The sequence below is a fragment of the Chrysemys picta genome, chromosome 6, assembly GCF_011386835.1.
Source record: "Chrysemys picta bellii isolate R12L10 chromosome 6, ASM1138683v2, whole genome shotgun sequence".
Classification (NCBI taxonomy): domain Eukaryota; kingdom Metazoa; phylum Chordata; order Testudines; family Emydidae; genus Chrysemys; species Chrysemys picta.
In genome coordinates, this window is record NC_088796.1 from 40,394,464 (window position 1) to 40,407,024 (window position 12,561).

Consider the following 12,561-nt stretch of genomic DNA (forward strand, 5'->3'; position numbering starts at 1 on the left):
AATTAACTGTTACCACTCAAGAAAGATCTTGGAGGCATTGTGGACAGTTCTCTGAAAACATCCGCTCAATGTGCAGCGGCAGTTTAAAAAAAAAGGCTAATAATGTTAGGAACCAATAGGAAAAGGATAGATAAGTAAATATCATAATGCCATTATATAAATCCCTGGTATGCCCACACTTTGAATATTGTGTGCAGTTCTAGCCACCCCATCTCAAAAAAGATACATTTAGAAATGGAAAAGGTACAGAGAAGGGCAACAAAAATGATTTAGGGTATGGAAGTTTCCATATGAGGAGAGATTAAAAAGACAGGGACTTTTCAGCTTGGAAAGAAACAACTAAGGGGGTATATGAGAGAGGTCTATAAAATCATGACTAGTGTGGAAAAAGTGAATAAGAAAGTCTTATTTACCCCTTCATTAACACAAGAACCATGGGTCACCCAATGAAATTAATAGGCAGCAGGTTTAAAAACAAACCAAAGGAAGTACTTCACACAGCCAACCTGTGGGGCTTGTTGCCAGGGATGTTGTGAAAGTTAAAACTATAACAGGGTTTAAAAAACGAATTAAAAAAATTCAAGGAGGATAGGTCCATCAACAGCTATTAGCCAAGATGGTCAAGGATGCAACCCCATGCTCTGGGTGTCCTAAAGCCTCTGACTGCCAAAAGCTGGGAGTGGATGACAAGAGATGGATCACTTGATAACTACCCTGTTCTTGTCATTCCCTCTGAAGCACCTGGCATTGGCCACTGTCAAAGACAGGATACTGGGCTAGATGGACCATTGGTCTGACCAGTGTGGCCGTTCTTATGTTCTAACTGTGATGTATAATTGGGAGGAGGTGATACTAAAGCTAAAGCACAGAAGGAGATCACCCAGGAGGAGGGTTTGATTGACTCTTTGTTAAGCGGCGGGTGAGGAGGGGAGACAGAGATGGAGCAGCACTTTAGTCTGGAGTTCAAAAGGAGACTCCATGAGAGATGAAAAGTGGAGCTGTTCCCTGTGGTCAAGGATACCTGAGGTGAGTGAGAGGTTTTAAAAAAAAAATATATATATATATGGAAGTTTGATTCCCAGGATCTCTAGCAAACTGCCAGGCTGAGAACATGCAAACAGCTCTGATGACCTGAGAGGCTGGATGATGGAAATAAACAAGCAGTTTCTTCTATACTGTAATTACACAGATCAGGTTTAGCTAGGTGATTTCTGGCCAAGTTTAAAGATTAGATAGGCATTCAGACCACAGATTTTGTTTTTAATATTAATTTCTCTCTATTTGTAATAAACCTTGCTTAATAAGAGCTTTTTGGTCATAGATTGTTTGGGCAAATTCATGAGGTCCATCTAGAAAGGTAAACAAACTTGAACCTCTAAGGAAGCAAAAAGAACAGGAGTACTTGTGGCACCTTAGAGACTAAGGAAGGTGTCTGGAACCCCACTCTGAAATTTCTCAGTTCAGATGGCACACACAAAAGAAATCCATCCCATCAGATGCCTAGTGCCAGGGCTACACTGGTTACCACAGAGTAGAGTGACCAGATAGTAAGTGTGAAAAATCAGGACGGGGGGGGGGGGGGAGGAATAGGCACCTATATAAAACAAAGCCCCAAATATCGGGACTGTCCCTATAAAATTGGGACATCTAGTCACCCTACCACAGAAGAATCGCCCAAGGGCCATGGACTAGAACCTTGTCAGGGCACCAGCTAATCCCATCAACTCTAATTCCTTTACAGTCACCATCACCATGGTCCAGGCCCAACATCTCCTTCTCTCCCACACAAATGCCCTTAGGACCTGGCTATCAGCCCTCAACCACTCAGCTCTAACACCTCCTTTTATTTCATTATAGTACGTATGAATCACAAACGTGGTGCAGATTTGGAATCTGCTGCATTTTGGGTTGTGAATGTTGGCAGGTGTGTAGTGCTATTAAAACTTGACAAGCACAGAACTTCACATTTTGTCCTACTTTTTCAGCACAGCATTCTACTACTAACTAGGATATATGCATTGTGCTGTCCATTGATGTGAGAGTTTTTGAAGTCATTTTCAGTAGATGCACTACAGTTCACTGGTTTTTGTTCCATGTTGCCCTTTGGCCCCTGACACAGATTTTATACAATTAAGCAAAATGTTTAGCTCCACACTCCTCTCTTTGACCTCACTCCTGCTGTTGCTGCTTGGCATAAGTAATGCAGTGGCCAAGCAGCAGAGCTCTCATTAGCAGATGGACAAGTTGCCATCCATTCCCTGTCCTGCTCGCTTTTCACGTGGAGTTTGGGTTCATAATTCTCTGCACTGGTGCTGTGCATGATCAGGTCCAAAACACCACATTTCAGTCTTTGTATAAGCTGTGTTTAAATAACAGGGATATGTTTTGTTTTGTCTTAACATTTTAAAGGAAAAGAGCCGTGTGCAACACCCAAGATCCTAGACAATAAAATGGAGGAGAGTTCAGAAGTACCTATTTTAGAAGACACATCATCTTCACCAATAGATATTCAACAGCATTCATGGCAGGTTTCCACCTATATTGAAAACACTGAAAGGTATGTGTAGCCTTTATTCCTAAATACTGGAATTTAGGCCTAATGCTTTATTCAGCCTTTTCCACATAGGCAATCAACATTGTTACTTGTATCAGTACATTAAAAAGGCATTTTAACATTTCTTCAGGACAATATACATGACAGTAACTTCTAAATCAGTGGGTACAGTGGTGGGCCAGGAATGAAATATTTGATTTAGCTGAGTACCACTGGATGCCACTGTCAAAGCACGAAGAAACTACAGAGATAAATTTGCAGAACAGAGATAATAAGACTGATTTTCATTCTAATTTTAACCAGGCCTCTGCTTTTGTATTCCAAATTACCTGGTCTCCATTTTTGCACCTGCAAGTCAGGTATTTAGACATCCAATTGACATCAGTTGTGTGCCTGCCAATAATTCTGAATGTGTGGAAATAAACAAGTATATACCAAACTGAACTCCTTTAATCCTCTGGCTATGCAGGTGCAAGTTGAAGCTTTTATGGCCCTTTTAAAAAAAAAAAAGTAAGAGATAACCTTGGTGGCCATTTCCATTCTTACTAAAACTGATCTATTTTCTAAGGCTTTGTGTGAGTTACCACTGAGAGCCTGAGGGCTACCATATTTCCTTGTATATAACCAAATTCTGTTCTATTAAAAGAGGAGCTGAATAAAACTGAACAATAGGAAAGACAGTTGCACTGCTCTGTTTAGGAACCATATTGTAGTATCAGGGGTATCCAAATGAATGAGGCAAGATCACACTGTCTTTCAAACCAAAAACCCTTCAGTGCAGCCTGAGCCCTCACACAGTTTTTCTTTCACTTTACAAACCGTGAGCCACTTTCAAAACACACACCTGTAACCTTGCTATGGGAGAGAGGAAACCCATTATAATATCAGTGGGAATTATTTAGTCTGTTTTCTCCCCTTTAACATTTTGGGCAAATCCCATGCACTTGAGAGGGGTCAGGTTGACAGGCTGGATGAAATGTTCTCTTCATCCACAAAATGGGAACTGATACAGTACGCGTGGTCCCTACAGTCATTTATTTATTACTTTTTAAACACTGCCTTTGTGCTTGGTACTGTCCAAGATACAAAACACAGTCACTGTCCCAAAGAACTTACAGTCTAAGTGTTCGCCATCTAGGGGCAAAGGGGTAGTGCAGCCAACACTGGTGCTGATAAATGCCAGTTGTGCTACATATGGTGCATCTCTCCACTAGGAATTGGACTGAGCCCACCAACTCATTTTTCAAAGACAATTACCACTTCCTGGATGTTGAATGATGTCACCATCCTAGGATAAATTTGAACCAGAAAGCTGCCAATTACAATCAAATCAACCCTCCAGTTCCTCATTAAATCTAAGGGCATATTCCTCTTGTAACAAAAATAAAGAATTAGACTGGCTTTTATATTGGAGCCAACTACCTGTCCATTAGATAAATCCAAAAGAGCTTGTTCATCCCATTTTGAGTTTATTATCTTTCATTATTTCAGTGTATTGTACTATTCCTACAACCCCCAAAAGCAGAAAATAGGTTATTTGAAGTCTCCATTCTATCTATTTTACTTTTAATTTCCACAGAGACATGAGAGAAATGAAAAACCTTTTAAGCAAACTCAGGGAGACTATGCCTTTACCATTGAAAAATCAAGGTGAGTCTTGCTTTTTCTGTATCTAATGTAAATTAAGGCATTCAAGTGTTTTGGCTCAGTTTATATCAGAAAAATCTACATTTTTTCAAGATATTATTAAAAAAATATTCTGGGTAAGTCCTGGCCCCACTGATGTCAATGACAGAACTCCCAATGACATCCATAGGGGGAGGATTTCACTCAATAGGGTTAGTCGAGCATCCTCCAACGCTAGTATATTTTGGGAATTAAAAGCTAAGTTATGTCTCTGCTGAGCAGAGCTGTACTGGAGGAAGGGAAGTGGCATAATAAAATTTTATTATAAAATTTGCAAATGACAAGAAGCTCAGAGGGGTTGCAAGCGCTTAGGAGGGAAGGATTAGAATTCAAAATGACTGACAAATTGGAGAACTGGTCTAAATTCAACAAGATGAAATTCAGTATAGACAAATACAAAGTTCTTCACTTAGGAAGGAAAATGCACAGCTACAAAAATGGGGAGTAAATGGCTATTGGTAGTCCTTCTGAAAAAGGATCTGGGGTAATAATGAATCACAAATTGAATACTGGTCAACAATGTGATGCAGCTATGAAAAAGTTTAATAGCATTCTAGGTGTATTAACAGGAGTGTTGTATGTAAGACATGGTAATTGACCTGCTCTACTCAGCACTGGTGAGGCCTCAGCTGGAGTTCTGTGTCCAATTCTGGGAGCGATACTTCAGGAAAGATGAAGATAAACCGGAGAGAGTCCAAAAGGAGAGCAACAAAAATGAAAAAAGGTTTATAAAACCTGACCTGTGGGGAAAGGTTAAAAAAAACTGGGCATGATTAGTTTTGAGGAAAAAAAGACTGAGGGGGGACCTGGTAACAGTCTTTAAATATGTTAAGGGCTGCTATAAAGAGGACTGTGATCATTTGCGCCATAACCACTGAAGACAGAACAAGAAGTAATGGACTTAATCTGTAGCAAAGGAGATTTAGGTTAGATATTAGGAAGAACTTTATAACAATAAGGGTAGTTGAGCTTTGGAATAGGCTTCTAACAGAGGTTGTGGAATCCCCATCTTTGGAGGTTTTTAAAAATGGGCTGGACGAATACCTGTCAGGGGATGGTCTCTAGACTCTCTCCAATTTGCCCTAAAAAATTAAAAGCTAGGCGTATTCTTTATCATATATTATATTAGTATTTCTATAATGCTGTCAGTGTACATGGCAGCATACACAAATAAAATATGCTAAGCATAACAGGTCCTTGTCCCAAGGAGCTAACAGTCTAAAGGACAGCAGTTGTGAGAGAAACACAGAATGGGGAGAATACATTGCACTCCTGAAGTTTCATGGAATGGAGGGGATTGCAAAGGATTTGGAAGGAGGGGAGGAAGAAATCTCTTTGTGTATTATATAGAAGGTCATTCCAGGTAAACAGGACAGATGGTAAAAAGGTACAAAGTCTGGAATGGGGCACAAAGAGAAAGAAGAAGGGGAACATGGCAAAGGAAAGACCTAGGCTGCGGAAGAGGAGAAACTTGAACTCAGTGCAGAATAGAGGAAGACAGTTCAGAGTTCCAGGGGGTGAATCCTTCCTCTGCATTCTGGCCCTTTTATATTGCTCTAGTAATCCTTCTGACAGGTGGAGTCGGGAGCAACAAGGGCCAGGTTCAATGTCTAGGGATTTCTCTTACCACCACAAAATAAAACCGTCTCAAGTCCCCACCTAGTAATCTGGGAAAACTCAACACCACCACCTCAAAGTCAGTCCTTCCCCACGTGCAAGCACTGAGTATGTGTAAAACAAAATAAAACTTTTATTAAAAGGGACCCAACGTTAATTTGGGAAAACATCAGAACCACAAATCAAAAGCATGCGACCATAGGCAAACATCCACCCACAGTGTGTTGGGCAGTGTCCTTGGCCTCAGTTTCTCACTTTGCGGTGTGAAAATCCAACAAACAAATGTCCCTTAACACACCACTGCCCTCACCTGCCACTGTACCCTACTCACCGTTGGCTGTCCTTGGTTAGCGAAGACCCAGAGTTCAGCGGTACGTTCACATGGTTCATCTCCCACCCCTGGGGGCAGGAGACATCGAGCAATGTCTCTGCTGCTGCTTGCAACTGGCTCATAGCTGTCGCTCTCTCTGCCACTGGCCACCGCTGCTGCACCCACAATGTCACGTTCTGAGGTTCTGCCACTTAACCTATCTCTTAATGATTTCAGCAGGTAATGGGGAACCTCACAGCCAATTCAGTCTTTGTATTGTCTTTCTCTGTCCACAACAATGTCTAGGGCTTAGCCCCTAGACCTGTTCAGCAACATCATCATCTCTAGGAATTACCAGCCAGAAACAAGGACTCTCAATTGAGACCAATCAGCTCTATCGTTAAATGCTAGATTCTTGGCAGCATCCACACTACTACATAGAAACACCTATCTCCACTCTCTCATCTTCATGGGGATGTGGCATCCCTACCCCATGCTTAGCAAGTGAGGTTCAGTTTAGGGTGACCCCCTCAATCGGGGGGGGTCACATGTTAAGCACAGTTCTGCTGCCTTTTACTCATACAATAAGGTTAACACTTCCTCTTCATTACCCCTGCATTCAAATCCTCGAGTGATTTGTAACCCCAAACCAACCCAAATTGATCATTTTGGCAAAGCAGCTCCATCTGCTGCACACGTAGGCAGAGTAGGCATGTCTGCAAATATGGTCTGCTCCTGAAGTCGTTTCCCCCAACTCATCACAGGGGAGAGCTCATTCAGATTCTCCTTACACTCTGCATAGATGGCCTGAAGATCTTTGGTAAATGCACCAGAGGCTTTTAGGGCTGTGCATCAGGCAGACATACTTTTAAGTAGCCCAGAGGCTGCTCTAAACTATGCTGGGGGCCAGCTCCAAGATCAAGGAGGTACAAACGGCTCTTTTGCTGCTCCCACAAATATACACCATCTGTGTTCAGAGCTTACTGCCCACTTCTGGGAACTGAGGTTTCAAGAGGGGACGATAGTACTGATATAGAACTTTACATCTTCAAAGTATTCTAAGATCTTTAATTAAAACTGCATTTTGAATTCATCAAAGAGGAAAAATAAGGGAGAGAAGAAGACCCAAAAGGAGGAGATTTAGTTAATTAACAGGGTACGAGCTAATAACTTTAATGATTAGATGTGAAATTAAGAGCATGGTTGTAAAAAACAGTTGTGAGATTATTTGATAGTGTTGAATGAATGAATCCTTACAGGACCTGAGCCTGCTCTCAGTGAAATCAATGAGAGTTTTGCCGCTGAATTCACTGAAATCAGAGTGGGCTCACAATCACTAGTCTTTTCAAGCTTAGTATAAGGCTACTAAACTTGCAGCTTTGCTTGCAGACTCATTTAAGAAGTGTTCAGATACCCAAATTTACTCTGCATGTGCAGTGGGTGAAATTTAAGAAGAAAGAGAATGTGTTCTCTCAAAGGAATCATACATGCAAGACAAAGTCCGTTTCTTACCCTTGTTATTACAGCTGCATATGCAGCACTCGCCCTGCAACTGGCATGTGTAATATGATCATTCTCGTCTGAGGTGAATATCAATGCTGCCCTTTGGATCACCTACCAGGCGATCCAGAAATATTTTGGACAGCAACCTATCCCCTTCCCTGCCAGGACACCTCCATTATGCACTTAGGCCCCATAGGGGCTTAGGCACTGCAACACCTAGCCTAACTTTTAGGTGCCTTGCCACCCAGGAGAATCCACAATCCCCGAGGTAGGCAACCAGGCTCCCTATGCAATGCCTGGGGAGAGTTAGACTCCTAAGAGAGGGGGCCATAAAAGCCAGCATGCTAGGTGGGGAGCCACCTAAGCTAGCCAATTGAAGATGCCAAAGAAGAGCTGTGTCTTAAGCTTCACCCCATTCAGTGAGGTAGACCCCTAAGTATGTGATGGAGGGAGGCACCTATCTCCACTTGGGATTCAAAGCTGTGAAACTTCTCCTGGAGACAGGTGCCTAAGGAGTTTCTGCAAGAATCCTCTCATATGCAGACATCAGAGCTCGATGTCCAGGTACGGTAACCAGGGGATAGACTCTGTATCCAGGGAGGTGAGGCATGGTAAGCAGCCCTCCAGATGTCGAGATGGGCACTCTTTCAATAGATGAGTTATTGTCTGCAACACTGCCCAACCATCACAATCTGGAGAGGAAACCAGGCCCCGCTGGTGCCCAATGATAGCAACTCTGTACGATCCTGAGAGTAGCCAGTTAAGCCTGGTCCAGGATCTACAATCAAGTGGACAAGGGTGCAGATGCAGCAACAGGCTCCTCAATTTACTTAACGTGTTAGATTCTCTTGTAGAGTGGAGGCATCAATGGGAAAGATAGTCATTTTCAGCTCCCTTCTGGTGCTGATTGTCCAGCTTGGGGAGCAAGTCTACTGCCTTCACGTGGCACCCCCTGTCAGTAGCAAAAAGCAAAGCAAAAGTAGACAAAATGCAAAAAAACCTGAGCTCTTACAAGAACAGTGGCACACACCTAGCTCCACACAAAACAGCCAGGAGAGGGGGTAGAAAGGAGAGGGCAGCAGGAGTGACCTTTCTTGTAACCTTTAGCCCAGTAGTTAGGGAATTCACCCAGGAGGTGGGGAGCCCTAGTTCAATTCTCCCATGTGCCTGATGTGGAGAAGACAGGTGAATGCCCTAAACACTGGACCATAGAGTCATTCTTTCTCTCTGGTCCAATGCGTATTTATTTATACACCATGGAACAGCTTTCAACAGGAGCGCACCATATCAGGGTATCCCATAGTGCAGTGGCTGGCACCCTCATCTGTGAAGTGGGACACTCAGGTTCAAATCCCTTCTCCACATCATGCAGAGAGGGGAATTGAACTGGGGTTTCCCATGTTCTGAGTGAGTACCCTAACCAACGGGTGAAAGGTTATAAGGAAGGCTGCTGCTGCTGCTTCTCTCCATTCCACCAGACTATTTTGTGTGGAGTTAGGTGTGCTCATATCACACCAGCCCCCACAGGGCAGATAGACATTCATAAGAAGAGCCATACTGGGTCAGACCAAAGATCCATCTAGCCCAGTATCCTGTCTTCTGACAGTGGCCAATGCCAGTTGCCCCAGAGGGAATGAACAGAACAGGTAATCATCCAGTGATGCATCCCCTGTCGCCCATTCCCAGCTTCTGGCAAACAGAGGCTAGGGACACCATCCCTGCCCATCCTGGTTAATAGCCATTGACTAGCCATTCCCCCACTTATCTCACCTGGTTTGAGGAGTAGGGCTTAGGAGCAAGCCCGACACCAGCTGTCAGGACTGACGCGGTAGTGCAAGGGCCCAGAAGTAGAAACATAGGGCACTTTAATGGCAGAAATTTAAGCTCTGAGGGATGTTAAGATGCCTCCAGGTTTAGGCAGCAATGTGGTAGGAGTTTTGAGAATCTCAGTGGCACCTAAATTTTGGACTTAGGCAACTGAAATCGGAGTTGGACACTTAAGTCCTTATGTGGCTCAGGGCATCACTCTGTATCATTCTGGTCAAAGTCAGTCCTGAAACCAGGTGTCTAAATGTAGCATTATGTTTTTCCAATTTTGGAAACACTCTTCTTAAAACCCTTTTCATAGTTAGCAAGCATTTATTATTCATGTTTTTCTTGGAGCTGTGAAACTGTTATTTTTTACAAACAAATATAAAAATGCTGGGTGGATGGGGGAATAGGTCTTTTATCTTATCAAGGAAAAGCTTGGATTATCAAGGAATGTTGCCTAAAGTTCGGATCTTGAATCCATATAAAAATAGCTTTCATTTAGGTTCCTAAATATGGATTTAGGAGCCTAACTTTAGGCAACCAAGTTTGAAAATGTTGTCCTGTCTCCAGAGATGAAAGGGTAATTCCTTTCAAGTTGCATCTTAAGAAGTGGGTTTTTTACCCACAAAAGCTTACGCCCAAATAAATCTGCTAGTCTTTAAGGTGCCACCAGACTCCTTGTTGTTTTTATAGATACAGACTAACAAGGCTACCCCTCTGATCTAAAGTTCAGTGATTGAAGCACTATGCCACCTGCCAGGATTTCTGTCTTTCTTCCTCTACCTTTTTTAGTTATCAGAACTGATATTCTGAAACACTATATGTTATGGAGCAATGGCCATAACTCTGTAATTTGCATTTTAAGACTCAATATATAAAACAAAACTACATTATTGGAATAAAATTGGCATAGGACAGAGTTACTACAGAGCTGCATCATCATAATTAAAGCTATGATTTTGTCAAGGATATTTTTAGTAAAAGTCATGGACAGGTCACGGGCAATATATAAACAATCATGGAAGCCGTGATCTGTCCTTGACTTTTTTACTAAAAACATCCCTGACAAAATGGGGACAAAATGGCTGGGAGGGGTCCCCCTACCACCCTGTGGGGCTGGGAACTGCGAGGGGGTGGCAGCTGTGGAGTTGTGGGGGGCCCCTGGCCACTGAGCAGCTCTGGGGTCCCTTTGCTGCTGCCACCAGCAGCTGGAAGCAGTGGAGGCCCCCCCTCCTGTGGCCACTGAGTAGCTCCGGGGTCCTTCTGCCGCTGCCAGCTGGGAGCTGTGGGAGCCGGGGGCGGCTGCTCGCAGCAGCAGAGCCGCTGGGCAGCTCAGGGGTTGCCGCCAGTGGCAGCAGCTGGTCAGTTGCAGGGGTCCCGCCACCCCCAGCTGCTGGGCAGCTGTGAGAGGGTCCCCTGCTTCTCCGGGGAGGCTGAGCTGCGGCTTGGTCCCCTGTTGCTGGCAGCAGCTGGTCAGCTGCCGGGGCCCCCAATGTCATGGAGATCGCTAGAAGTCCTAGATTCCTTGACTTCCGCAACCATCGTGACATAATCTTAGCCTTAATCATAATTCATAGTGTACGGACATGCTCTTTAGAAAAAGGTCTGAACTTAGATACATTTAGATTGTAAACTCTTTGGGGAAAAGACCATCTTTTTAGCCTGAGTTTGTACCGTGCCTAGTACAATGGGGCCCTGGTCCACTACTGAGGCTCCCAGGTGCTACTGATATACAAATAAGTAAGCGGTTTCTTTTTTATACGCCTAATTGTATTACATTTTGTACTTCTTTCATTACAGATGATAGCAGCCTCCTAAACCTGACTCCTTATCCATTAGTGAGAAGACCGAAGCGACGATTCTTTGGACTGTGCTGCCTTGTCTCAAGCTAAAAAAATTCAGTACAGAAACACCAAGAAAACCATAACTTTCATGAAACCAATAGTATTTGACCTTTGAAAGGATAAGCCTTACTGCTCTTGATTATATAGCGTTTTCTACACTGCCCTATTCCTTCTCCTACCGCCCTTTTCAAAAAGGAGTTTTACAGTTCAAAGTTGTTGCTCTCAAGTACCAGAAAGAGAATAGATTTAACATTATGGTGATTTTTTTTTTTTGAAGATTTTGTAATGACATTCCACATGTCTACTTTAAACCATTCAGTGACTAGATGCAGGAATTATGGTTACTAGCTCATCCTAAAGCTTTTTTATTATACAAACTACAAAAGAAATTTTGTGTACAGTACAAAACTAGGACTATAGCTCTTACTAGGATCACATTAATAGAATATGATCAAACATTGTAAACAATCTTTAAACATAGAAAACTCTTTCAAACATCAAAACGTGTTAAACTTCTAATATTAAAAACAAACTATTGTAATAGAACATGCACAAACTCTCCTATTGCTTTTTGTGCTCTCATTCATATTTAGTCTTCCACTATATCTCAATTTAGCAAAGAACTTCACAGTAAAATCTCTTAATTTATCATACTCAAAATCATATGAAAAATATTCATATTTGTAAATACAAAGTAATCATAATATCTACATACTGTACAGCACATTTCCTTTTAAATCAGTAGTGTCTGTTTCAACTTTTGGAAGAAAGGGGCAATGGAGTTAAAAGACGGTGTAGTACAATATACAATTACCCTTTAACATAAAGCAGAAAATACTTTGTTTCCATTAAAAGTTGAAGCATGGTGTCTGCACATCAACTTAGTGTTAACTCTTATAGGGCATGCCAGAATTAGCTCAGACTGTAAAATATTAGGCATTTTACATTGTTAATAAAGTTTTTTAGGTAAACTAAAAATTGTCTGCTTTCTAATTATTATATCACTAAGAAATCAATTGACTATAATGTCTCAGTAACAGTATTCGCTCCATTTTCAAGACTGCTATTCTCAGAGGAAGACAACAAACTACAATCAGCCCACATATATTATTTAGACTTACAACTAGTGGCAATGTTCTGTCTTGCAGGACATAGATATCTGGGAATGATTGTCTCAGACAGAGGGAAGACAGACAAGACACCAAGAATGTGGTTTAACTAGGCTGCAACTTTAT

At 42.3% G+C, this 12,561-nt stretch overlaps 1 protein-coding gene across 2 annotated transcripts in view; it reads left to right on the forward strand.

Annotated features, from left to right (window-relative positions):
* Positions 1-12,304, forward strand: part of RGS7BP (regulator of G protein signaling 7 binding protein) — a 75,851-nt gene extending 63,547 nt beyond the window's left edge. Inside the window, exons 4-6 of one of the 2 annotated variants that reach the window (XM_005300980.5) lie at positions 2,410-2,557; positions 4,134-4,204; positions 11,283-12,304. In XM_005300980.5, the coding sequence (XP_005301037.2) occupies positions 2,410-2,557; positions 4,134-4,204; positions 11,283-11,374 (311 nt within the window). In that variant the 3' untranslated portion in view covers positions 11,375-12,304. Of the gene's footprint in view, positions 1-2,409; positions 2,558-4,133; positions 4,209-11,282 lie in introns of those variants that run through there. The other variant, XM_005300981.5, reaches the window with a different exon arrangement.
* Positions 12,305-12,561: the final 257 nt, after the last annotated feature.